At 65.6% G+C, this 25,586-nt stretch overlaps 2 protein-coding genes across 2 annotated transcripts in view; both read right to left on the reverse strand.

Moving 5' to 3' along the window:
* The window catches only part of LOC117646274 (nesprin-1-like), a 41,526-nt gene extending 33,819 nt beyond the window's left edge, over positions 1-7,707 (reverse strand). The window contains exons 1-13 of the mRNA XM_034387114.1: positions 7,623-7,707; positions 6,854-7,342; positions 6,619-6,768; positions 6,143-6,481; positions 5,731-6,039; positions 5,051-5,548; positions 4,850-4,981; positions 2,674-4,782; positions 1,947-2,565; positions 1,555-1,871; positions 1,276-1,421; positions 696-1,197; positions 51-491 (exon numbers count right to left, since the gene is read on the reverse strand). Of these exons, the coding sequence (XP_034243005.1) occupies positions 51-491; positions 696-1,197; positions 1,276-1,421; positions 1,555-1,871; positions 1,947-2,565; positions 2,674-4,782; positions 4,850-4,981; positions 5,051-5,548; positions 5,731-6,039; positions 6,143-6,481; positions 6,619-6,768; positions 6,854-7,282 (5,991 nt within the window). The 5' untranslated portion in view covers positions 7,283-7,342; positions 7,623-7,707. The remainder of the gene's footprint in view (positions 1-50; positions 492-695; positions 1,198-1,275; positions 1,422-1,554; positions 1,872-1,946; positions 2,566-2,673; positions 4,783-4,849; positions 4,982-5,050; positions 5,549-5,730; positions 6,040-6,142; positions 6,482-6,618; positions 6,769-6,853; positions 7,343-7,622) is intronic.
* Positions 7,442-25,586, reverse strand: part of LOC117646275 (nesprin-1-like) — a 32,104-nt gene continuing 13,959 nt past the window's right edge. The window contains 37 exon segments of the mRNA XM_034387116.1: positions 7,442-7,507; positions 7,860-8,147; positions 8,232-8,357; positions 8,449-8,797; positions 8,889-9,066; positions 9,145-10,783; positions 10,915-11,712; positions 12,018-12,440; positions 12,509-13,275; positions 13,491-13,746; positions 13,798-14,193; positions 14,372-14,553; positions 14,697-14,842; positions 14,915-15,291; positions 15,358-15,658; positions 15,750-16,156; positions 16,298-16,486; positions 16,676-16,780; positions 16,826-16,875; positions 16,956-17,238; positions 17,315-17,848; positions 18,060-18,284; positions 18,968-19,076; positions 19,156-19,547; positions 20,558-20,827; positions 20,934-21,134; positions 21,208-21,401; positions 21,472-21,852; positions 21,855-22,136; positions 22,412-22,613; positions 22,865-23,206; positions 23,292-23,438; positions 23,738-23,924; positions 24,099-24,523; positions 24,973-25,065; positions 25,142-25,225; positions 25,319-25,414. Coding sequence (XP_034243007.1) covers positions 7,442-7,507; positions 7,860-8,147; positions 8,232-8,357; positions 8,449-8,797; positions 8,889-9,066; positions 9,145-10,783; positions 10,915-11,712; positions 12,018-12,440; positions 12,509-13,275; positions 13,491-13,746; positions 13,798-14,193; positions 14,372-14,553; positions 14,697-14,842; positions 14,915-15,291; positions 15,358-15,658; positions 15,750-16,156; positions 16,298-16,486; positions 16,676-16,780; positions 16,826-16,875; positions 16,956-17,238; positions 17,315-17,848; positions 18,060-18,284; positions 18,968-19,076; positions 19,156-19,547; positions 20,558-20,827; positions 20,934-21,134; positions 21,208-21,401; positions 21,472-21,852; positions 21,855-22,136; positions 22,412-22,613; positions 22,865-23,206; positions 23,292-23,438; positions 23,738-23,924; positions 24,099-24,523; positions 24,973-25,065; positions 25,142-25,225; positions 25,319-25,414 — 11,490 coding nt within the window.

The following is a 25,586-nucleotide window of genomic DNA, read 5'->3' on the forward strand; positions in this document are numbered from 1 at the left end:
GTTCAAACCTGGCGGCAACGACGCGGTCGGTCGCCGAGCCAACTCCGTACCTGCAAGTCCTGCGCCGACGTGCGGAAGTTGTCGATGACGGCCTGGTGCTCCTGCTTCTTGTGGATCACCTGCTGCAGCTGGTGGTCCAGCGACGCGAGCTGGCCCTCCAGGTCCGAGTCCTCGCCGGCGGGGCCCTGGGGCAGGTCGGTGAGCAGCTTGGTCCGCCTGTCCGAGACCTGCGCCACCAACTCCTGCATGACGGCCATCTCCTGGCGGGCGGCCTCGGGGCGCAGCTTGGCGGGCCGCGACCGCCACTCGGCCACGTTGGCGAGCTGCTCGGCGGCCCACTGCTCCAGCGCGGCGCGCTCGCGGCCCCACTCCTCCAGCGAGCCCACGGACGACGTGAGCGTGGCCACGCGGCCCTGCACCTGGTCGATGAGGTCCTCGAGGCGCGCGCGCACCGCCAGCTCGCGGTCCGGGATGGGCGGCGGCACCGTGTCCTGCGGGCTGCTGGGCCGCGAGATGCATGCCGCCGCCGCCTCGCACGCCTGCACCGCCACGGCCAGCCGGCCCTTCTCGCCCTGGAGCTTGTTGTGCATGCCCTGCGGCACCACGAGGAGGAAGCATTACGTAGTGTGAGAGAGGCAGCGCACAGTGGGCCAGAAGACCGAAGGAGGTGTAGAAGCAAGACCTGCTGGACTCACCCGCGCGATCTCCAGCTGCTGCTGCGCCTGCTGCAGGTTAAGCACGGGCGCGTCGGCGTCCTGGTTGAGCAGGGCCTGCTCGAACGTGTCCAGGTTGGCCCAGATGGAGTCCAGCGTGTCCTCGTACTGCTGGAACTTGGCCAGGGACTCGGCGAGGCGCGCTTCGATCTGCAGCGCCGTCTGCAGCAGCGACTGGTAGCTCTCCTGCATGTTGTTGAGCTGCTTCTCGATGGTGGACCGGATGGTGGGCGTCGAGTCCTTGTAGCGCTCCACCTGCGCGCGGCCCCGGTCCTTGACGCTGTCCAGGGTGGCCTGGTAGGCGCGGATGTCCTGCAGCAGGGCCTGGTGCGCGCTGATCTGCTCCTGCGTCTGCGCGCGGTTCGTGATGTACAGCGAGTTGTGCGCCATCAGCTGGAAGGACACCTGCAGGATCCACTTCTCCGTGTCCTGCACGGCCTGCTGGTACGCCGCGTACTCGCCGATCTCGCGCTCCAGGCTCTCCCTGTTGGAAGAAACATGGCGAACGTTTAGGGTAGTTCCTTGCAGAGCCGCGCCTCCCGACGCGTTTCGAGTTTCGTACCTGCGCTGCTTGTACGCGCTGTTGAGGGCCTCCCAGCGCTTCTCCAGCGCGCGGACGTTTTCCAGCGGAGTCTGGCGGCTGGCCCACTGCGACAGCTCCGTCGCCTCGGTCAGCAGCTGGTTCAGCTCCACGCGCTTGCCGGCGATCTGCAGGCAAAACGGCAAGGCGTTACTTGGAGACAAAACTTACTTATAGCTCAAAATGCACTAGAGTTTTGGCCGCCTCCACCCTGGCCTACTGTGCGCTCCATGAGTGTGAGAGAAGGGAAAGGCGTCGCACCTCCTCCTGCGTGTGGCGGTAACGCTCCAGGACCGTCTTCATCTCTCCCAGCTCGGGCCGCGTGAGCGTGGCCTGGCCCAGGGAGGTCTCCGCCTCGTCCAGCCAGAAGGCCAGGCGGGCGTGGTTCTCGGCATGGTCGTCCCAGCGGTTCAGGGCCGTCTTGAGCTGCGCCGTCACCGCCGACAGCTCCATGCTCAGCTGGTCCCAGCTGGCGCGCAGGGCGGCCATGTCCTCGCGCAGCGTGTCCTGCCGGTCGGCCGGCGCCGTGTTCACCGCCTTGGCGAACACCTCCTGCGTGGCCGACATCAGGTGCTGGCCTGTGGACAGAGAACACGACGTTCAAGGCACTGTCACCTGGAAACAATGCCTCGGCATTCGAAGCCGCCACTCACCCTCCGTCATGCGGTTGTTGACGAGCTGCACGGTGTCCATCTTGTCGCGCAGCCAGGCCTGGTCGCCGACGCCGCGGCAGCTCTGCACGGTGCCGTGGGAGCGCTGCAGCCAGCTCTCCAGCTCCGTCTTGGCCTTGGCGAACTCGGTGTAGTCCGAGAGGTTCTTCTGCGCGCGCGACACGAGGCCCTGCACGCTGGTGACGAGGGCGGAGTAGGCGGCCTGCAGCTGCACGGTGCGGTCGCGCACCCAGCTCACGGCGGCCAGCTCCATCAGCACCTCGCACGCGTCGCTCAGCTCCTCGATGCCGCCCTGGTGGCTGCTGGCCTCGGCCATGAGCGCGCGGCAGCGCTCCAGGTCTTCGGGCGTGTTCTCGTCGCCGCGCTGCAGCTCGGGCTCCACGCGGGCCTTGAGGTCGTCCAGCCAGCGCTGCGCGCGGTCCAGCCGCTCCGTCCAGACGGCCCAGGCCTCGGCGCACGCCGACAGCGTCTTGTGCGTGTCGCGGATGGCGGAGCTCAGCGAGTCCCAGTTGTCGCGTAGCTGCTGGATCTCGTGGTGCAGCGTGTCACAGCCCTCGACGCCGGTGGTGCGCGCCACGGCCTCGCTCAGCGCGCTGGCCTTCTGCACCAGGGCACTGCCCTCCGGCAGCGTGGCGCTCACGGCCTGCAGGCGACGCTGCCTGTCCGCCGTCACGGCCTGCTCGCCGTGCGCGTCGCCGCACTGTTGCACCTCCAGGCGCGCGCGCCGCAGCCAGTCGACGGCCTCCTGGTAGGCCTGGCGGTACTGCTCGTGTTCGCGGACCTGCGCCTCCAGGGTGGCCACGTTGGCCGCCACCGTGTCCTTGAGCTCGGTGTACTTGTCGAAGCTGGCCTGGAACTGCGCGGCGGGCAGGGTGGGGTCGTCGGCGAGCTTCGCCTTCAGCCTCTCCACGGCCTCCGAGTGGCCGGCGATGTCGCGCAGCACGGACCGCAGCTTCTCCAGCGCCGCGCGCTTGTCGCTCAGCTCGTTCAACAGCTGCGAGCTGCCGGCGCCGCTGACGGCGACCTCCAGTTCAGCCAGCCACTGCTGCAGCAGCTTGTGGGCCTTGGAGAGCTCCTCCAGCTGCGCCTGGCGCTGAGTCAGCCGCTGCCGCAACTCGTTGACCTCCGCCGACAGCCGATCGAACTCGGTCTTGATGTTCTCCGTGTCCTCCTGGATCTTGGCCGCGCCGGACTGCTCCGTGTTGAGGATGACCTTCTCCTTGAGCTCGAGCGCGTAGCGCAGCTTGTTGTGGCCCTGCTCCAGGGACTGGCGGATGGCCTTGACGGCCTGCAGGCGCGCGTTCACCTCGGCCAGGGTGGCGTGCGGGGCGCCGCACTCGGCCACCTTGTCGCGGGTGCGCTCCAGCCAGTCCTGGCACTCCTGCGTCAGCGTGCTGAGCTGCTGGTGCTCCTGGTACTGCACCTCGAGGCGCCGCATGGTCTCCTTGGCCAGCGACAGCAGCGCGTTGTACTTGGTGGTGAGCTGCGTGACGGCGTTGGACACGCGCGAGTCGGCGCACGTCTCCAGCAGCACCTGCGCCTTGAGGTTGAGCGTGTCGAGCTGCTGCTGCCAGTCGAACAGCAGCTGCAGGTGCTGCTGGAACTGCTCCAGGACGTTCTTCTTGTCCTCCAGGCCGTCCTGCAGCCGGTTGAACGACTGCACCAGCGTCTCGGTGCGGCTCAGCCACTCGCTGGCCTCCTTGTGCTGGTCCTCAAAGTCGGTCCACTTGACGATGCCAGCCTCCAGCAGGCCCTTGGTGCGCGCCAGCTGCTCCAGGTACGTGTCCAGCTCCTCCTGCAGCATGGCCACCTCCTCCTCGATGACCTCTCGCTCCTCCTCGTCGGCGCCCTGGCAGGCGGCGTCGCCCGCCTCGAGCGCGCGCTGCAGCTTGGCCTGGCCCTCGTCCGTCTCGCTCTGCAGCACCTTGAGGTGCCACGCCTTGCTGCTGAGGGACTCCTTGTCGCCGGTGGGCTCCGAGCACTTGCCCAGCTTCTCCTTGGCGGCGCGGATCCACTGCATGAACTCGGTGCCCGCGTCGATGAAGGCCTGGTGCTGCTCCACCGTCTCCTTCTGCTTCTCGTACACCTCGCGCGCGTGCTTGCTCAGCGTCTCGTACTGCGTGGAGATGGCGGACGCGGGCTCGGCCTGCAGCAAGTCCTCGGCCTTGGACGCCACGGACTGGATCATGGGCTCGAAGGACACGATGTCCTGCACGATGCTGTTGGTCTGCCGCAGCGTGGCCTTGCGCTCGCCGATACTCAGCGAGCTCAGGCCTGGCGCCTGGCCCTGGCCGCGCTTCGCCTTGGACACCTTCTGCTCGCACACTTGCTGCAGCTTGTTCTCGCGGTCGCTGATCCACTGCTGCAGCTGCGAGTACGACGAGCTGTAGTCGGCCCACTGCAGCAGCGCCGTCTCGAGCTGCACCTTGGCGGTGGAGATCTTGCGCACCAGCCGGTCCCAGTCCGTCTGCAGCTCCTTGAGCGCGCTGTTGATGGCGTCCTTGCCGTCGGAGCGCGTGTTGCGCACCGTCTTCTCGCCCCAGTTGATGGCGGCGTGGAGCAGCGACTGGCCCTCCTCGCGCCGGCGCAGCAGCTCCTGGATCTGGCTGAGGCGCGTCTGCAGCTCGTCGCGGTCCCGGTCGCGCCCCGACGGCGTGGCCGACGGCGTGGCCGCCGACGCGTCCGAGCTGTCGCGGATCACCTGCTTGGCGTTGTCGATCCACGCGCGCGTCTTGCCCAGGTAGTTCTCGTACTGCTCGTGCTGGTCCAGGTTGCCCTCCACCTTCTTGAGCACGTCCTTAGCCAGGTTGATCTGCACCTGCGCGAGGAGGAAGGGTTTCAGTGCCGAATGTCGCAAGCAAACCGAGACGCCGGTCGTTCCGTACCTGGTAGCGGGAGTTGAGGTGCCGCAGCTGGTTGTTGACGTACGTGTCGAGGTGCGAGTTGAGGAGGCAGGACGCCGTCTTGTTGAAGCGCTCCATCTGGTCTGCGCCGTCCTCCAGCCTCTTGAGGACGTCCTGAACAGAAAGCTCCGCGATTTAGCGACAGTTCGATGTGCAGGCTGGAAAGCCGCCGCTGCGACGTACCTTGACCTCCTGGACCTTCTTCCGCTTCTCCGGGATGGTGGCGGACAGGGCGGTCTTGTTGGCCTTGACCAGGATGTCGATCTGCTGCAGCCAGTCGGACAGGCGCTCGTACTCCTCCTTGTACTCGCGCCACTGCACGACGGTGGCCTCGAGGGCGTCCTTCTGCTGCTGGATCTCCTTGAAGAGCGTGGTGAAGCTCTCCTGCAGCGCGCGGATCTCGCTCCGGATCGTCTCCTGGCCGGCGGGCGAGGTGCTGGCGAGCGCCACCTCGCCGCGACTCCGCAGCGGTTCCAGCAGCATCTCGCCCTGCGCCTGCTTGTTGAGCAGCGCCTCCAGCGGCGCCAGCGCGCTCTCGATAGCCAGCTTGTCGCTCAGCGAGCGCTGCTTGAGCGACGGCACCTTCTCCCTGGCGCGGCCCAGCCAGCCGATCAGGTCGTCGTGGGCCTCCTTGTACAGGCGGTGGTCGCGGTACTGCTCCTCACGCTCCGACAGCAGCGTCTGCAACCGGTCAACCGCTGTCAACTACCTCCTCACCGAGTAATCATCACCCATCATCGATCGATCATCATCAATTATCATCAATCATCATCAATCATCATCATCAATCATCATCAATCATCATTATCAATCATCGATCATCAATCACACACCTTTGGCGGTGAGGAAAGAAAACAACCCACCTTGATCCTCTCGGCGAGCTGGTCGAACCTGTTGAGGATCTCCTGCGCCTGGCTGGCGGCGTGGCTCTGCTGCCCGCTGGCCAGCATCTCCACGGCCTTGGCCTTGAGCGAGTCCACCTCCAGCTTCTCGCAGCGCGCCTTCTCCTCGAGCAGCTTGATGCGCTCCAGCTGCGCGCGCTTCTCCGACATGGTGGCCTGGAACTCGGACACCTCGTCCGTCACGGACTGCAGGTACTCCACCGTCTTGTTGAGGTTGTGGATCTGCTCCAGGAAGCCGGACCAGCGCTGGATCGAGTCGTCCAGGATCGCCTGCAAGTAGTAGAACCAGAAGAATAGTTGTTAAATAGGCGGATATCGTGTTTAAGGCTGCCTTTAAGCGGTTTAAGTACATAGGTGAATGAGGGGCACGGACCTTGGTCTCGACCATCTTGGACGCGAGGGCGCTCCACTCCTCCTGCAGGCGCGCCAGCTCGTCGTTGATGGCCTGGTGGCCGGCGGGCGCCGTGTTCGCCAGCACGGTCTGCGCCAGCTCCACGAGCGCCTGCACCTTGCTGAAGCCCTCCTCCTTGTACAGCAGCAGGTCCTGGATCGTCTCCATCTTGCTGTCCAGGTCCTTCTGCGAGGACGCGCTCAGGTCCGAGCAGTAGCCCAGCTTGTGGCGGACGTCCTCCAGCCACTGCGAGCACTCGGCGATGCGGCCCTCGAAGTCCTGGTGGCTCGTCACGTACTGGTGCCAGCGCGACGTCAGGTCCTGCCGACAGCAGAGGCAGGGTGAACCGTCAGTGGGGTCAGATCAAACATTCGGTTTGAGTCCCATTAAGCGACTCTGGAGCTCAAAACGCGTCCGGGATTTTGACGCCTCCACCGGTCTTCAGGCCCACACGTTACCTTGACTTTGTGGGACACGGCCTGGTACTTCATGCCCAGCTCGGAGATCTGCGAGCTGCGGTTGGTCATGGCGCCCTTGATGAGCTGCTGCGCGCGCTCCACGGCGCTGTCCATCTCCAGCTCCTTGGCGCGGACGGCGCCTTGCAGACGCTGCAACACGACGGAGGATGCCATGAGTCCTTGCAAGGGCTTCGCGGCATCGCGCGCGCGGTCCAAGGCCTCCACCGCCACTCACCTTGAGCACGTCCAGCTGGTCCTTCTTCTCCTGGCAGGTGGCCTTGAGGTCCACGGCGTGCAGCGTGGCGTCCGTCTCCCGCAGCCAGGCCAGGCACTGCTCCCGCAGCGCCTCGTACTCGTTCCACTGCTGGATCCTCGCTTCCAGCGCCTCGATGGTGGCCCTGAGCGCGGACAGCAGGCCCTCCCACTCCTGCTGCGACGAGTCGCACTGCGCGCGCACGTTCACCTGGCCGGACTCGACCGTGCCGGGGATCACCTTCTCGGCGAGCGCGCGGATCTGGTGGATGCGGTGCTCCTCCTCGGGCAGCGCGGCCAGCTGGTGGCGCAGGCGCTCCACGTTGGTGAGCAGCGAGATGCGCTCCATGTCCGTGTCGCCCCACAGCACCACCGTGTGGTGCGTGGCCTCCAGCCACTCCTGCGTCTCCATCACCGCCTTGCTGTACTGCTGGTGGTTGCTCACGATTGCCTCGTACCGCTCCACGTAGCTCTGCAAGAAGGCCGGGAAGGTGATGCGCGTTGCACAAAAATTACCCGCAGGGAAAATCGTCCTAACCCTTGGAGCCAAAAGGTGCTGGTACTCGGCTTCCTATCTAGCTGTGGTGAAGGAGTACCCCCAACTCAAGGCCCCACCCTCCACCCTTTCCGGGAACACCTTGACCACAGCGAGTTAACTAAGGTTATATCCTTGCAAGGTGGGCCCAAATCTCGTCAAATCTCTGCAAGCTGCCTAGGTGACTTTAAGCGATGGCCGAAGCACGCCCCCTTACCTGCGCGCGCTGCAGGATGTTGGCGTGCTGCGTGGTGAGGGCGTTGAGCTGCAGGTCGATGGCCCGCTGGTCGCTGTGCTCGCGCAGGGCGTCGGCGCGGTCGCGGTGGTGGGCGAGCTGCTGGTGGTGCTGCTGGGCGTCGGTGAGCACGCCGCGGTACGTCTGCAGCTGGGCCCGCTTCTCGTCGAGCGTGGCGTGCAGGCGCATCTCGCCGGCCAGCAGCGCCTCGGCCTCGGCCAGCCAGCGGCGCAGCGAGTCGGAGGACTCCTCCAGGCCGCTCCAGCGCGAGATGCGGTCCTGCAGGTCCCGCTCCGCGCTGCTGATGGTGTCGAAGAGCTGCTCCGACAGCGCCTGCAGCTCCTCCAGCTGCGCGCGCACCGCCTCGCGGCCCTCGGCCGACGTGCTGGGGTACAGCTTCTCGCCCACCTCCACCGTGGCGTTCACCAGCGCCGCGGCGGCCGGCTGCTCCGCCATCAGCTCGCGCAGCGTCGCCGTCTGCGTCTCCAGCTCGGGCCGCGTGCCGGCCTGCACAGTCCTCGTCAGAACGGTTTCGCCGGAAAGGATTGTCCCGCCAGTCAACGACTTTGGGGACCAAGTGGGAGGACTCACCGAGCTGCTGACGTTGCACGTGTCGAAGCGGGCCTGCGCCGCGGCGAGCCACTCGGAGCACTGGCGGTACTTGTCGAGGTAGGCGGCGTGGTCCTGCACGGCCTGCTTGCACTTCTTCACTATCTCCTGCGTGATGCAAAGCCAGTATTTTAGTTATTTCTCGAAAACTCGAATTGGGTTCGATGGAGCTGGTGGCGCGGCGGGCGCCGAGACTCACCTTGGCCGTGGCTTGCGCGGACTGGAAGCGCGAGGTGACCTGCTGCAGGCTGACGGTGACCCTGCTCTCCCCGCTGGACTGCGCCAGCTCGGAGGACTCGTCGCTGATCTTGTCGAGCTCGGCCTCGTTCTGGCGCAGGCTGCCGATGAGCGCCTCGTACTTGTCCAGCTGCTCGCGCTTCTCCTCCAGCGTGCCGCGCGGCTGGTAGTTCTTGAGCGTGGCCTCGGCGTCCGCCAGCCAGCCCAGCAGCCGCTCCAGGGCGCGCTCGTACTCGGCCCACTGCTGCAGGCGCTTCTCCACGCCGAGGCGGACGTCCTCCAGCTGCGACCCGAACTTCTCCAGGTCGAACCTGCCGCGCGTTAAGTTCAGTTTAGCGACCCGGAGAAATAGAAAGCTCAATCCAGTGTTTGAGCCTCACAGTGCCCCAGACACCCACGTACCTGAGCGAGGCGAGGTCGCGGTCCATGGCCTCCCTGGCGCGCGGCGGCAGCTTGGCCGCCTTGGCGCCGACGTGGTCGGCCAGGGAGCCGTGGCGCGCCAGCCCCTCCGACAAGCCGTCCTGCAGTTCGGACAGCTTGGTGAGCCGGGACTGCAGCGCCGCCTTGTTGCCAGTGTAGTCTGAGCACACGGGGAGAAACGTTAAGAAAATCGGCTGGTTAAGCGATGAACTTTGACGCCCAAGGCCCAGGCACGAACCTGTGAGCGAGGACAGGCGCTCTTGCAGCTGCTTGAGGTACTCCTGGAGGCCCTTGAAGAGGTCCTGGAAGTGCGTGAACGTGTCCAGGGCCTCCTCGAGCTGCGTGATGTTCTGCAGCCAGGCATCCACCAGCCGCTCGTAGCGCTGGGCCGCGGCGGCCGAGGCGGCTTGCGCCTCGCCGGCCTGAGCCTCCCCCGCGCCCGCCAGTGCGGCCGCCCTATCCGTCAGGGCCTCCACGACGCGCTTGTGGGACAGCACCTCCTGCAGGGACGTCTTGTTCTTGAGCAGCTTGGCGCGCACCTCGGGGCTGGAGCCCCAGGGCGCGGCCTGCTCGGGCTGAAGCTGCTTCTCCATGGCGTCCAGCCAGGCCAGCGTCTGCTGCAGGGCCTCCTGGAACTGGCTCCACTGCTGCGACACGGCGTCCTGCCGCTTGCGCTGCTCCTTGAGCTGCTCGCCCAGGGCGTCCCAGCGCTCGCGCACCGTCCGCATCTCCTGGCGGACGCGCTCGCGGCCCGGCGCCGCGGTGTCCGACAGCAGGCGCTCGGCGACGGTGCTGAGCCCCGCCAGGCGGTGCTCGGACTGCTCGTGCTCGGCCAGCAGGGCCTGCAGTTCCGTGGCCGCGTCCGCCGCCGCGTCCGCGGGGCCGCCGCGCACCCCGCCGCCGCGGAGCTCCACCATGCGAGCGAGGCGCGCCTCCAGCGGCGCCAGCCAGGCCTCGGTCTCCGCCAGGCGGTCGCGGTACAGGCGGTGGTCCTCCACCAGCCCCTGCCACCGGTTCACCACCTCCTTGCTCAGCACGTGCAGCAGCTGGTACCGGTTGCTCATCTGCGAGATGAGCGGTTTGATCCGCTCCGCGCGGCTCAGGTTGAGCAGCGCGTGCGACCGGTCCACGAAGGCGTCCATGTCCTGCTCGCGCGCCGTGATCTCCTCGCGGTGGCCCTGGAAGGCGCGGAGCTGCTCCTCCTTCTGCGGCAGCGTGGACTGCAGCTGCTGCTGCCGGAACACGGCCTCGGTGGCGCGGAACCACTTGGTGTGCGCGTCGAGCTGCTGCTCGAACTGCTGCCACTGGGCCAGCGCCTCCTCCAGGCGCGACTGCACGGCCGAAGCCACCTGCAGGTGCGCGGCCAGCGCGTCGCGCGCCTCGGCCTGGGCCTGCTTGAGCGCGTCCACGCCCTTGGGCGCCGTGCCCTTCGCCACCACCTGCAGCACCTCCTCCAGCTCGGCCAGCTTCGTCTCGCCCACCGCCTCCCTCTCCTGCAGCGCCTTGAGCTCGGCCAGGCGGCGCGTCAGGTCCGCCTTCTCGCCGCTCACGTCGTCCAGGGCGGCCAGCTCGTTGCGCTGCTTGGCCAGCCAGTCCCGGAACTCGTCGCTCTGCGCGCTCAGCTGCGCGTGGCGACGCACGCTCTCCTCCAGCTGGTCCAGCAGCCTCTGCGACTTGGCCACGATGTCGGCGAACAGGGTCTTGATGGTCGTCAGGTACTCGCCCAGCGCCGCGTCGCGCGTCTGCTCCAGCAGCTGCTGCGCCTTCTCGCACACCGCCTCCACCAGCTGCTGGTGCGACGTGATCTCCTGCTGCATCATCTTGTGGTTCTGGAGCTGGGCGCGTTTCTCCTGCAGTGTTGCACGTCGCTCGGTGTGCTGTGGAACAAATGTTTGTTCGGAATAAATATAAGAGTTGATCAAAACGATACGATCCGACCGATCCGAACAAATCAAAAATTTTATCGAACCGATCGATCCGAACACATTGTTGTTCAGATCCGGCTTACCTGCGACATGGCGCGCTCCACGTCGAGCAGCCACTTGGTGAGCTGCTCCTGCGCCGCCTGGAAGTCCGACAGCTGCGAGAGGCACTGGTCCAGCCTGGCGGCCGCGGCCTGCAGGTCGTCGCTGAAGCCGTCCCACTGGTGGCGCAGCGTCCGGAGCTGCTGCCGCACCACCTCCCTGCCGTCGGGGGACGTATGCGCGTACAGCCGCTCGCCCGCCTCCACCAGCGCGTCCATCTTGGCTGCCTCGGCGGAGCGCACGTCCTGCAGGCGGCGCATGGCGGCCTGCCGCTGCTGCAGCGCGCCCAGGTCGCCGACGACGGCGCTGAGCTCACCCAGCTCGGCCTGCACGGTGGGCAGCCAGGCCATGAACTGGAGGTGGCTGCTGTCGAAGGCGGCGTGCTCGCGCACGAAGCCCTCGTAGCGCTGCACCGCTTCGCGCGCGGTGTTCTTGAGGGCCTGGTAGCGCGTCAGCAGGCGCGACACTTTGGCCTGGAGCTCGGTCTCTGTCTCCAGGGCGCTGCCCTGCGCCGCCTGCGCCGTGGCGTTCAGCTCCGCGCCCTTGTCCAGGATCTCCGCCTCCAGCGCGCGCAGCTTGTCCAGGTAGGCCTGCTTGGCGTCGCGCGAGCTGCGCAGGCTCTGGTCCTTGGCGGCCGCCTCCTTGGCCTTGACCCACTCCGCCAGGTCGTCCACCTCCTTCTCGAACTCGGTCCACCTGGAGCACAGCTGCGTGAGCCTGGTCTGCGAGTCCTGCAGCTGCAGCTGCACCGAGGCGAGTCGCGCGCGCAGCTCCTCCAGCTCCTGCTGCAGCGCGGGATGGCCGACGGCCGCCGTCTCCAGCAGCACGCCCTGCAGCTGCGCGCGGCATGCCTCCAGTTGCTGTTCGCCCTCGGCGCGCTGGCTCGCCAGCTCCTTGATCAAGCCCAGCTTCTCGTCGGCGCCGTCCTTCTCCAGCGCCGCGTCGTCCGTCACGGCCGCCGCCTCCCCCGCGAACGCCGTCAGCCAATCGCGGGCCTTCTCCAGGGTCTGCCAATGCGACAAAGCAGGTTTTAACATGTACGTGTACTGTCGTGTAGACACATGCTCGGGACTAGCGCGCCGCTTACCTGCAAGTAGGCCTCATGGTTGACGACGTGCTTCTCGGCGACGGTGACGCGCTGCTCGGCGGTTGTGCTCAGGTCTCGGTACTGGCCGAGGATCTTGTTGAGGCGCGCCGAGGCGTCCGCGTCCTGCAGCCCGGCCGTCTTGTCCTGCAGCGTGCGTAGGATGGCGCCGTGGCTGGCGGCGTCGGCGGCGAGCGCTCGCACGGCGTGCAGGGTGCGCTTCTTGTCGGGCAGCGTGGCACACAGCTCCGTGGCGGGGCCCAGCCGGTCCGCCGCCTCCGTCAGCCACTGCTCCACCTGCGCCGTGCTCTCGTCCAGCGAGGCGCGCTGCATCATGACGCCCTCGACGCGCTTCTGCAGCGCGTTGGCGCGGTCCAGCAGCCCCTCAGCCGCGTCGCGGAGGCGGCGCAGCTCGGCGCGGACGCTCTCCCTGGTGTCGGGGGTGACGCCGACAGCAGCGCCTCGCCGCGTTCCACCGCCGCGCCCACCAGGGCCTGGCCGCGCTCGCGCTCGCCGAGGAAGTCCTTGAGGGCCTGCAGCTGGCCCTGGTAGGCCGCCGTGGGCTTGGTGCCGGCCGACAGGACCTCCTCGCACGACTTGAGCCGCGCCTCGGCCTGCGCGAGCCACTTCTCGGCCTGCTTCACGGCCTCCACGTACAGCTGCTGGTCCTGGCGCAGCGTCTTGAGCTGGTCCACCAGCGCGCGGATGGTGCGGCGCAGGGCGGTGTGCCTCGCCGACAGCAGCCCGACGTGCGACGTGGCGCGGCACTCGGGGTTCTCCTTGGCCATGGCCTCCGCCAGCTTGGTCAGGGCCTCCGTCTCGTGCTCGAAGTCCTCGATCTGCAACAGCAACCCGTCGTCACGCCACAGCCCGACATTGGTGGAGGCTGTCAACATCCCGGACGCGTTTTGCGCTCCCACCTGCTTGAGGAACGCGGCCATCTCCTGGATGTGCTCGTCGAGGTGCGCCAGGTCGGCCTGCCTGGCCGTCTCCGTCCGCATCCTGGCCTCGGCCTCCTTGAGCCAGGCGGCCACGCTCTCGGAGCGCGTCTCCAGCTCGCGCCACTGCGCCACGCCCTTCTCCAGCAGGGCCCGCGTGGAGGCCAGCGCCGCCTTGAGCGCCGTCACCTCCAGCGCCACCTCGTCGCGCTCCGAGGTGAGCTCGGCCACGGCCTCGGCCGTCTCCACGCCGCGGAGCTGCTCCAGACTCTGCACCAGCTCGGCCTGCCTTCGCTCGCAGTCCGAGAGCCCCGCCGTCAGTTCTGCAAAGCAAAGGCCAAACGAGTACGGTCAGCAAGTCATTCACTGGTGCAGTGTATTAAAAGGTGAAAGAAACATGTGAAAAATGTCATTTATTCTTATGCATTTCCTTATTCCGATTACTTTTCAAAATTTTTGTTTTAATTTTTCTTTTTTAAAAATACTTTAATCCTTTCGAAATCAAACTCACAAGTCGCGAGCCAGGCCCAGGCCTTACCTTCGAGCGACGTGAGCTTGACCTCCAGGTTGTAGCGGTCACTGCTGGGCTCGGGCTCGCACCAGACGATCTTCTCCTTGAGGGCGGCGAGCGCGCGCTGCAGGGCGGCCTGCTTGTCGGCGTGGTACTTGCGGAGGTAGGCGCGCAGCGTGGCCTGCACCTTGTCGGCGTGCGCCGCCACGCCCTCGTAGCGCTTGCGCAGGCCGGCCAGCTCCTTGACGAGGCCCGTGTTGTCGCCGAACGCCGGGAACTCCGTCTTGACCGTGGACACGGACTTCTCCACGGCGTCCAGGCTGTCGCGCAGGGCCCGCAGGTCGCCGGCCAGCGCCTGGCAGGTCTTGAGGCGCTCCAGCACGCGCGGCGTGTCGCCCGTCAGGTCGTCGCACTTGATGACGGCCTCGCGGACGCGCGACACGCTGTCGCCGACGTGCTTCATCTCGGCGCGCACCGTCGCCTCCTGCTTCTCCAGAGACGCGGCCGCCGAGTCCAGCTGGTCCGCGATGCCGCGCACGTGGGCGAACTGCTCGCGCAGCAGGCGCGTCAGCGCGTCCAGGGTGGGCACGGCGCGCCCGTCGTTCAGCTTCACGAGCTGCTCGTGCTTGGCCTCGATGGACGCCTGCAGGCTCTGCTTCATGGGCAGCTCCTCCTGGTACCGCGCCAGGCGCTGCCGGGTCGTCTCCGCGTCCGACAGCGTCCCGGACAGCTGCGGCACCAACAACAGATATCAGTGACGTTCATACAGCAATTCAAGGAAATTTAGCTTCAATTCATTAAAATTCATCCAAAATTAATGTACAATTCAAAATTTTGTACACTGAAATTCTAAGTTATTTCCCGCCTTGGAATATTCCTATCGAGTGTCGTGTCTCGTCGCGACTCACCGTGAGCCCGCCGCTGGTCTCGCTGAGCCACTGCAGCAAGTCGCTCTTGGCCTCCTCGATCTGCCTCCAGATGACGAGCTGCGCCTCCAGCAGGTGGATGCGGCGCGTGGCCGCGTCCTGGGCCTCCTGCCACTCGCGGTGCGCCTGGCTCAGGGACTGCTCCACCTCCTCGTTGCTCCACCCTGAGACACACCAATGCCGCCCTGATGCCAACCCTATTTTCCATCTTGAAAACTTTCAGCTCGTTAGGTCTGAAGATCTATGCCGTCTTCAACCAGGATGCTGGACTAAACGCACGACCAACCCTTCCCATGAAATGACTCACCGGGCACGTCCTGCACCAGCCGGGTCAGCACCTGCGCCTTGCTGTCCATGATGTCGAGCGCACCCTTGGCCTTCTTGACGTGGTCCAGGGCCTTCTTGGCGCGGTCCAGTGCCAGCGTGGCCTGCGTGATGTCGGTGGGCACCTCCCTGGCGTCGTCGGGGCCCAGAATGGCGGCGGCCTCGGCCACGCCGGCGGTGACGCGGCTGCGCGCCTCGCACAGCTTCCTCCAGGCGCCGCTGAGGTCCGAGTAGCGCATCTTGGCCTCGCGCAGCATCTCGCTCACCTTGTCCCAGTTGGCGTCGTAGGACGCGAGGATGCCCTGCACGGTGGGAGCGTTCCGCTGGTCTTCCGCCATCAGGCGAAGGCCCTCCTCGTGCAGGCGCTCCCGGTCGGCCTGCGTGCCCTGGTGCTGTTCGTAGAGCTGCAGGATGGTGGCCGACGCCGCGTCGAGGCGCGAGCACCGGTCCGCCGTCATCTGGGCCTTCTGGACCGCCTCCTGCGCGGCGAGGAGCTGCACCGAGAGCGCCTGCTGCCGCTCCTGGAAGTGCGCCCAGTGCGCGCCCACGGTGCGCAGGGCCTCGCGGCGCGCCGCCAGCTGCGTGCGCAGCGACGCGGCCTGCGCGTCCACCGCCGCCACAAGCTCCACGGCCTGCACGCGCACCTGCAGCCCGCTCTGCTTGCTGGCCGTGTCGATGGCGCCCGCCGCCTCCTTCCACTGCGCTACCTTGGCCGTCGTGGCGTCCAGCTCGGCGGCCAGCTTGTCCAGCTCCACATCCTCGGCGCGGCCCTCCAGCTGGTAGCGGACGTGCGCGAGGCTCTCGTTGGTGTCGGCGTGCCAGCTCAGCAGCTCCACCCAGCGCTCCAGCACGACCCGCTTCGACTGCAGGCCCTCCTCCATCTGCTGGTACTTGGCGGACAGCGCGGTGTAGGCGTCGTCCAGGGCGCGAGCGTCCTCGGGTGAACTGTCAACGAACAAGGTTGCAAATAAGCGTCGCGAAATTTGGCGACAAAGAAGTTGCGCAGAGTGCACATTGCTTTCCATCTTTCACGGACCTGAACTCAGAGAGCCTCTTGACCTCCTCGTAGATGGCCGTGAACAACGGCTGGTGCTCGGCGTGTTCCTGCAGCAGGACGTGCGTCCGCTGCAAGAGCACGCCCGCGTCGGCCGGGGTCATGGTGAGGGTCTTGACCTGCTGCGAGCTCTCCGCCAGCCGCTCCAGCCACGTGCCGAAGTCCGCCAGCCTGCCCTGGAACTCCTGCCTGGACAGCAGCGCGTCCGACACGCAGATGACCTTGTGGCGCACGCCCTCGGCCAGCTGCGTGAAGCGCATCCTGCTCTCCGCCAGCCTGCCCTTGAGCGCCGTGGCGCCCTCCGGGGTCAGGTTGCTCATGAGGGCCTCGCTCGCCTGCGCCAGCGGCACCAGTTGGGCTTGGTGCGAGCTCACTTCTTGCTGGAACACCTGTGGGCAGCGGGGAGAAACAAACACTATCTTTTAAAACAGGTGTCCGGACTGGGGGCCGAAATGGGGAAATATCATGCTTTTGGACCGGTGGCCGAAATGCGTCATGTTGTTTCTGAAGCAGTGGCCTGGCGGGCATACCTTGAGCTGGTCGAGCTGAGCCTGCAGCTTGTCGGTGCTCGGGGTGTTGATGTTGAGCACGGCCTGCTGGAGCTTGGCCTCACCCTGGCCGAGCCACTTCTCCAGGGCGACGGTCCGCTTATCCAGGTCCTGCCACTCGGCGACGACGCCCTCCAGGCGCGCCGTCTGCTTGCCGGCGCCGTCCTGGACCTGCGCCCAGCGTGCGCGCGCCGCGTCCACCTCGACGACGGCGCGGCTGGCCGGCGGCAGCTGCTGGCTGAGCGCGGCCAGCGACTGCAGTCCGGTCAGCCGCTCGGCGACCTGCTTCTCGAACAGCTTGGCCTGCTGCAGGAGGTCCTCGGCCTCGGCCAGCGACCCGGGCCGCTGCAGCCGCTGCACGCCGGAGGCCACGCGGACCTCGGCCTGCTCCAGCCAGGGCCTGATCTCGGCCAGCGCGGCCTGGTAGCGCTGCCACTGCTGCAGGTCCGTCTCCACGGCGCGGCTCTGCTGCAGGGCCTCGGCGCGGACCTGCGCCACCTCGCCGCGCACGGCGGCCACCCGCTTGCGGATCTCGGCCGCGTCCGGGCCGTCCACCAGTTCTGTCGACAGGCAAAGTCAGGACTCTCCGCACGCAAAAGGTAAGCAGTCTGGACAAGGGTTGACTCTCGAGTTCACTAACCTCCCAGCAACTGCTCGGCCTCGGCCTCCACCTCCTCCAGCACGGTGCCCTTCTGCGCCAGCTGCTGCTGCAGGGTCTGCGCGTGGCTCGCGCGCTGCTCGGGCTCCATGTCCGAGGCCTGCAGGCGCGCCAGGAGCGCCGGGGCCGAGGCCACGGTCCACGTGTGCACGTCACCGAGCCGCGACTCCAGCTGCCCCCAGCGCGCCTGCAGCTGCTCCAGGTGCTGGACCCTCTGCTGCGTGGCCTCCAGTGTCGTCTGCAGCCTCGTCTCGATGTCCAGCACCTGCGGCACGCCGAGGGTTAGCCCTTTAGCCCACTCGCCGCGCCGACGGATGGCCAAAGCCGGGGCGCCTACTGACCTCTCGCTGCAGCACGGGCTTGGTGTCGGGCGCGGTGACGGCGCACAGCGCCGCGTACAGGTCCCGCAGCCTCTTGAGCATGGTCTCGGTGGCCTCGCGCAGGGCCTTGCACTGCGCCTGCTTCTCGCGCAGCTCCACGGCCACGCGCAGCGCGTTGCCGCCGCGCGACACGGAGCGCAGCTCGGCGTCGGCGCGCTGCAGCAGGCCGTTGAGGGCGTCGCGCTGCTCGCAGTAGTTCTGCCAGGCGCGCTGCGTGCCGCGCAGGCGGGCCAGCTTGTCCAGCGTGGTCTGGTACGCCTGGCTCCAGCCCTGCTCCAGGGCCTGCACCTGCTCGTGCAGGAAGCGGGGCGCGTGCGCGTCGCGGCCCAGGTCCTTGCCGCGCTGCAACATGGACACGACGGCGGGCCGCTGGCTGTCCAGCTGCGCCACCGCGCCCTCCTGCTGCACCACGAGCGCCGTCACCGCCGGCAGCGTCTCCGGGTGCGGCTCGGCCGCGCCCGCGCTCTCCTGGACCTTCTGTAGCAGGCCGCACACCTGCAAGGAGTGCAAGGAGTGTTTCAGCCTCGAACAGCGTGGCTGTTTCAGCCTCGAACAGCGTGGCTGTTTTAGCCTCGAACAGCGTGGCTGTTTCAGCCTCGAACAGCGTGGCTGTTTCAGCCTCGAACAGCGTGGCTGTTTCAGCCTCGAACAGCGTGGCTGTTTCAGCCTGGAACAGCGTGCGCTGCCCAGCACGACGCGTACGTACCTCCTTCACCTCCTTGGTGTACACGTAGCACTTGGAGTAGAGCTCGGTGCGGACGACGGTCATCTCGATGCTGGGGATGAGGTTCTTGTAGCGCGCGATGAGCTCCTCGAGCAGGCGCTGCTCGTCCAGCGCCTCGCTGTCGGCCCGCGTCACCGTCAGCGCGTCCAGCGTCTGCACCAGCCACTTGACGTCCTCGCGGCGCGCGTCCACCTCGCGGCAGATGGACTGCAAACGCACAACGCGAGTCAGGGCCGCGAATCCAAGAGGGATTTCCGCACAGAAAAATCTCAAACCTAACCTACGGGTAGCTCAGGGAAGAAAACTACAGGGTAATGTAAGTACACAAGTCCGAAGGGCTCTTGAGTACACGGAGGTCGACTGCACCCCACCTCGACACCCATTTAACGGAGATTTCACACTCAGTGAAATAACTAGTCGAGGGATGGCTCACCCTGTACTTTTCTTCCCGAATTGACCCCCTAGTTGACAAAACTAATTAAGCAGACACGACCCAATGAGTACACGCGGCCCCTGCACTGTGCAGCTACCTCCCCTCCCAGCACGACGTGCAGCACGTGCATTACCAGCAGACGGTTGAGGCGCTGCTTCCTCCACTGCGGCATGCAGTGGCGCTGCGAGGCAAGTCGACCGCCACGCAGTGCACGCAGTCACAACAAAAGCAGGGCAAAAGCGGCTAGGTTACTGTCCATCGCCTAGGCGTCGTCAAAGAAGTTACTTCTGGTGTACAAAAGTTTTAGGTCTTTTGTTGACTTGACCAATGACATGCAAATTGCAATAATAAATTACTTGTACCAAAGAGCTACCTTCATGCACGAGAAAAAAGATAGTTAAGAAAAGTGTTGAGTAAATTTAAATTCGAGTTGTTTTAGAACAGAGGCGCTCCTCACCTGGAAGACTGCCCTCTCCGACTCGAACTCCTCGATGGTCAGGAGGTCCTTCAGAACGTTCTCCAGGCTGCGGTCCACGGCGTCCATCCACTTCACCATGTCCGTGAACCTGGGAGGAGGTACAAGCGTGAAAACACGCCAACAAGCACATTCGTCCTGCCCCCGGTTCGGGCGGGTGCCGCACTCACTTGGCGCGGTAGGCCGTCCACTGGTCGGGGATGTTCTTGAGGGTCTGCGTGAACTCGTTGACCTTGGCCAGCACGCCCTCCCACAGGGCCTGGGCGCGGCGCTGGGCCTCCAGCAGGGCCAGGTCGTCGGGCCGGTGCTTGGCGTAGGCCTGCGCGGTCACGGCCAGGCGCCGCAGGCAGCGCTCCGCCTCCTCCAGCGTGCGCCGCTCCACGAAGAAGTCCCTGTTCCTGGCCAGGATGCCGTCGGCGCCGTCCACGGCCTGGTTCCGGTTCATGGCCTGCTGCTCGGCCGCCAGCTCCTTGTCGATCTCCTTCAGGTAGTGCGAGAAGGTGGCCTCGTCCAGGCGGAACTCGAGGCGCATCAGGTGCAGCGGCGCGAACGAGAGCACCTCCTGCGGAGGAGGTCAGCGGTCAGTCAGTCTGTGGCTCTGTCGGCGAGCTGAACGGTGGTCAAGGGATTGCCTATTCCAGTTCCCCGCCACGGGTTCGATTCCTGACGGTCGCCGATCGACCCAAATTTATTTCCACGTTTCATCCACTCAAGGTTTGTCAAATTATTGTTCGTTCATTTTCTAAAATTTCCACAATTTTTTATTTAGGGGGCGGTGCTGGCGTTGAGCGAATCGGTCTCCTTATTTAGACGCCGGGCGGTGCCAGCTGGGCGACGACGACGCCGTCCGCGCGGCGCTCTGCACCGCTCTGCACCGCGGCGCCCTTGGCGTCAGGTGCCGCCATCTAGCGCCCAGCGTCCCAATCCCAGCGCGCCGCCGGCCGGCCGGCGCCGCGACCGCCGCGACGCGGTGCGGCGACGCGGCGCGGCAGAGGCGCGGCAGAGGCGGCGCGCGGGCGACTAGCGCTGCCTCCGCCGCGGTGAGCTGGGAAAGCACGGCACTGCCACCCACCGGGAGCGCAGCGCCGCAAGGAGGTGTCCGTCCCCGCGACGCGGCGCAGCGCCGAGTGCACCGCCACGCGCCCCGCCACACCGCACCGCCGAAGGCCGCTCCACTTGATGGCGCCTCCCGGACTTGCACGGCCTGCTAACGGGCCGCCTGTCATCTCCAACGACTTCACCCGCCGACGGCAAAGCGCGCCAAGCAAAACGCCGTTCCGCTAACTTTGACATTATGCGAGCGCGACAACGTAAACCGGCGACAAGGACGCACTCGGACGAGTGAAAAGAAATTCTGCGGGTAGGCCTAGGCGCCTGACGAGGACAAGATAGGCAAGCCCGCCGAACGCGCGAGTCAACGGGCAGGCCCACCCCACAGGCGCCTGACTAGGACAAGATAGGCAAGCCCGCCGAACGCGCGAGTTCAACGGGCCGGCCCACACTCCAGGCGCCTGACGATGTCGCAAGAAGTGATCTGCGGGTGGGTCTTCTTTCCAGGCGCTCTCTACTCACCTTCCACTTGGCCTGCAGCTGCTCCACGGCGCTGTTGATGGCGGGGTGGTTGTCGGCGGGCAGCGCGGCGCGCAGGTCCTGCGCCGTGTTGACCAGGTCCTGCAGCCACTGCTCGTTGACGCGCTCGAAGAAGTTCTTGTGCGTCTCCACGGTGTGGCGCGTGTCGATGTGCTTGTCGGCGATCAGCTTCTCGGCCATCTGCAGCCACTCCGAGATGACGCGCTCCGCCTCGCGGAAGTTCTGCCAGCAGCGCAGCGCCTCCTGCAGCTTCTGCGAGTGGCGAGGGAAAGATCGTGGGTTCAAATCCCGTCCGGGAAACTTTTTTTTTTTTGGTGTCAAAATTTGCTGTGACATTGAGATAGATGCGAAAACTTACAGCCTCCTGCTGCTGCGCGCGCAGCGACACGCTGGCGAAGCGGGTGGCGAAGGCGGACATGTCCTGCTTGAGCTGCTCCACGCTGCCGCCCGCCTGCGTGTGCTCGTCCGCCGTCGCCTCCACGCTCTTGAGCATGTTGAACAGCACCTTGACCTTGCTGTCCAGCATCGACTTGTAGTAAGGCAGCCGCGAGAAGAATGCCTGCGTCCGAGAAGAGAATGAGTACAACCCGATCCGAGGTGGCCTTCACTCGACGGGGGAGTGGGCGACGCACCTTGTGGCGGTCGAGCTGCGCCTGCACTTGCTCGCGCGAGCCGGACGGCGCCCGCTCGCCCAGGACGACGTCGGCCTCGTTGAGCCAGGCCGAGATCTCGCGCCGGCCGGCCTCCAGGGACTCCTGCTGCACCAGCACCTGGTGGTACAGGTGCAGCTGGGTGGGGATCTGCGCGCGCACCCGCACCAGCGCCTCTGCGAACCGAAAAAAACGGTTAAGGGCCAAGTTCGGCGCGTGAGACGACCACTGTGGACGACTGTGGACCTACCCTTCTCCTTTTGAGCGTGTCCATCATGGCCTCCACGTCCTGGCGCGACAGCTCCTGGATGAGGCTCTGGAAGGTCTTGCTGATGCTCTTGAACAGCTGCTCCATGCCCTCCACCTCGGACTGCAGCTGCTGCAGCTCCTGGCCGTACGCCTTGACGCGGTCGGCCGAGCCCAGCTCCAGGTGCAGGTTGGCCAGCACCGTCTCGGCGCCGCGCAGCCAGCGCTGCAGCCGCTCCATGCCGTCGTGGAACTCGCGGCGCAGGCGGAGCAGGTCGCCGGCGTGCATGTACTGCTGCACGTGCGCGAACACGCCCTCCCAGCGTGCCGTCAGGTCGGCCAGCGCGTCGCGGAGAGACCGGGACACGTTGTCGTCGCAGGCGCCGTCAGGAAGCCCACCGTGTCCACGAGCAGGGCGTGCTTGTCCTTCCACACGCTCAGGTCCTGGAAGAAGTCCTGCTGCTCGGCCGGCGACATGCTCTGCACGGCGCGGCCCGCGCGCTGCAGCCAGTCCTCCAGCTCCTGCGTGAGCGCGGCGTGGCGCCGCCAGTACGCCACCACCTCCTCCAGCATGTTCTGCACGCAGCGCAGCTCGCGCGACACCTGCTCCCACCTAGAGGCCGTCTCGCGCATGAAGCGGTCGATGGCCGCGCCCTCGCGCTTGTCTGCGGCGGAACGGAGAGGTTACGTCAACACCACGACGAGGAGCTAGGGGTCGCACAGTGGGCCAGGAGACCGGTGGAGGGGCTAAAACCGAGCGTGTGACCCCACCAATAGATTCCTCGTTTGAGGAGCAATCTATTGGTGGGGTCACACGTTTGGTTTGAGTCCCATTTAGGGAGTCTGGAGCCCAAAACGCGTCCAGGATTTTGACCGCCTCCACTGGTCTCCTGGCCCACTGTGCGTCGGCGACGCGCTTCGACGCTCTCCTCATACGCACCTACGCCCCCTTCGCGCTTGTACTCCTCCACCACCTGTTGCATGTCGATGAAGGCCTTGTTGAACTCCTGGAAGATGCGGTTGCGCGACACGAAGTTGGCGTACTGCTCCAGCAGGGACTGCACGTGGTCCTCGCGCCCGTACTTGACGGTCCAGCCGCGCAGCTTGGTCTCGGTCAGGTTGAGGAACGCGATGAGGCAGCACTGCAAAACAATCGGGGAACGTCATCAAACGCCTGCATGAGGCCAACGAAAATTGGAATATTCCGCTGTAATTTGGTTTAAAGACGCATGAGACCATGGCTAGCACAGTCTCAAAATTTCAGCAAAAGTAATACTAGGGCAATGCGGGATTTGAACCCAGAACTGGTAGTATACAGAGTGACCACTCAAATCACTGAGCCAACAAGACGGGCTCAGAGCGCCGCGTGGCTCCAAACCTTATCGTCACTCACCTTGTGCTCGAGGAACTTGAGCTTGACGCGGCGCTGCGCGGCGCGCGGCCCCACCTCCTCCAGGCGGTGCGCGATGTTGTCCAGCTGCTGGGGTGGCACTCCGTGCGCGGCGGGCCCGAAGCGCGCGGCCTGGAACTTGGCCTGCACCGCGGGCAGCTCTGCGAAGAACGCCTTGTGCTCCTCCAGCTTGCGGCTGATGACGGACGCCGTCTCCTCGTTCATGACGGTGGGGATGTCGGTGGCGTCGGACGTGAGCAGGCGCTCGGCCCGCGCCAGCCACTGCCCCACCTCGCCCAGCGGCGGCGGCAGCCGCGAGTCCAGCAGCCACAGCCACTGCTGCACCTGCTCGTCAACACAACACGATGAAAAATTGCAAGAAAACGGAATGGTCGTTGGCGGGAGTCGAACCCGAGCCCGCAGCTCGCACCTGCTTCTCCAGCGTGTCCCACAGGTCCTCCACCCTCTGCCAGGCGTCCATGTTGACGGGGGCGGTGCTCTGCGACGCCATCATCTTGCTCAGCTTCTCATACGACGCGGCGTGGATCAGCAGCTCCTCGCGGAAGGCGAGGTACTCCTGGAAGCAACGAAGCCACCGGTTCAAACATTCCGCTCACCGCTGGACGATGCACAGTGGGCCCAACCGGTGGAGACGGTCAGAATCCCGGACGCATTTTGAGCTGCAGAGTGGCTTAACGGGACTCGAACCGAACGTGTGACCCCACCAATGGACTGCTTTCCGAACGAGCAATCCATTGGTGGGGTCACACGCTTGGTTCGATTCCTGTTTAACAAACTCTGGAGCTCAAAACGCGTCTCGAACTTTGGCCACCTCCACCGGTCTTCTGGCCCACTGTGCGAGGGCGACGGACTCACCGAGTAGTCCGTGGGCAGGCTGCTGGTGTCGATGAGGCGCTGCAGCCGCGCCGTGGTCTCCGACAGCCAGGCCGACAGCTTCTGGAACTCGCCCTGGATGGTGGGCACCGTCTCCTCGGCGCCGCGGGGCTCCGGGTAGCGGTGCAGGAACTGCGCCACGTACGTCATCACGGACTTCTCGTCGGGCCTGCGGGTGGGGTGGAAAGACGTGGTTGTAAACTCGGTGGCAGTTGGGGGTAAGTCGCACAGGAAACCCGTCGAAAGTGCGTTGTTCTGCCCGATGACCACTCCACTGGCAGCGGCAATCCCGGCCACTGGGCCGGCTGCGTTGAAATCTCCCCGGCCCGCTTAGAGCGCTCACCTGTCCACGTCGACGTCCTCCGGGTCGAGCAGGCGGGCGATGCCCAGGTCGCGCTCCGCGGCGCCGAAGGCCGACTCGAGGCGCACGCGGTTGGCGGCCTGCCGGAGGCCCTCCACGTCCAGCAGGTCGTTGCGGATGGCGTGCACCAGCGCGACGAAGGCGTGGCCGTCGCGCCACGACTTGCCGAAGTCCTGCACCTCGACGCCCATCTCGGCGGGCAGGGCGTCGTTGACCCAGTGCAGCAGCGCGCGCCGTGCGCCCTGCCGCCACTTGTCCTGCTGCTGCTGCGCCTGCGGCAGCGGCGTCGACGAGCCGCCCAGCTCCGTGCGCCGGCGCCGCAGCCCCTCCGCATCGCTGTCCAGGCTGGAGCCAGAGCCGCCGAAACGGTGGCCCAGCGACTCCAGCGCGCGCGTGTTCTCCTCGATCTGCAACGGGCGCAGAGTTACGGTGCGGTCGTTTTCGTCGCTCTGTCTCTCTCGCACCTATACGGGGTGCCCCGTAGCGAGAACAGAGCAAGCGATACCCGCAGGTCCAGAGATCAAGCGAAGCGAAACAATCTACTTTTTCCGAATTTCTACGACACACGCTTAGCAGGTGAAAAAGAACTCACCCTCTGCTGTAATCTCCTTTTTCGGAGCTTGCGGAGGAAATAGAAGAGGCAAGGAAGGACGGTTAGTGAAGCGGTAGTCGGTCGAGACAAACTTAGCAAGTGCTCCAGAGGGGCGTTCGCACAAAGTGAAGGGTGGTTAATGAATGGGTTAATTATAAGACAAAATACAGGTAGACTATCTGGGCAGGGGGTGGTTATTAAGATGACGAATAAGGAGTTAGACTCAGACTGGAAAAAGCTCCATGTTGCACGGGCGGTACACACCTGGAAGTACAGGATGATGGTCCAAATCAGTCCCAACACGACGGGCGGTCGCCCGTCCACCAAATCGGCGGAGTTGATGTTGACGAGCTTGATCTGCCGGACAAGGAAACATAAATAACTAGGGGCTCGTGCGGATGCGTGGGTTCGACTCCCGGCCGGGGCGTCTCACCTTTTTGCTCTGGAGGAACTGCAAGGCTGTGTTGGCGTTGCTCAGGAAGTGCGGCCTCCGCAGATTCCTCCCCTTCTCGACGGGCTGGCGGGTCAGACGGCAAGGGTTACTTTGCTTCAAACGACACACATCTCGCCGCCAGTCGTTACGTGACGCTCGAGAAACGGGCGAACTCACCAGTTTCTCCCCCGACAGCACCTCCAGCAGCGCGAGCAGTTTGGTGCCATCACGAAGGTCTCCGATCAGGTCGTCTACCCGAAGCGGTGGAACTCGCTGAAACACGTCACATTCATTCTCGCTACGTCGCACAGTGGATTTTGGCGGCGATTTGGATGGCGATGGGTGGCGATTTTTGGTCATCTCCGATGATTCATTTCATTTCGCCATCCCATTGATGCGAGTTTTCGGGTGAACCAGCCCGCCACACCTTCCCGCTATGATCGAT

Source organism: Thrips palmi, unplaced genomic scaffold (genome assembly GCF_012932325.1).
Source record: "Thrips palmi isolate BJ-2018 unplaced genomic scaffold, TpBJ-2018v1 HiC_scaffold_19, whole genome shotgun sequence".
Lineage (NCBI taxonomy): Eukaryota > Metazoa > Arthropoda > Insecta > Thysanoptera > Thripidae > Thrips > Thrips palmi.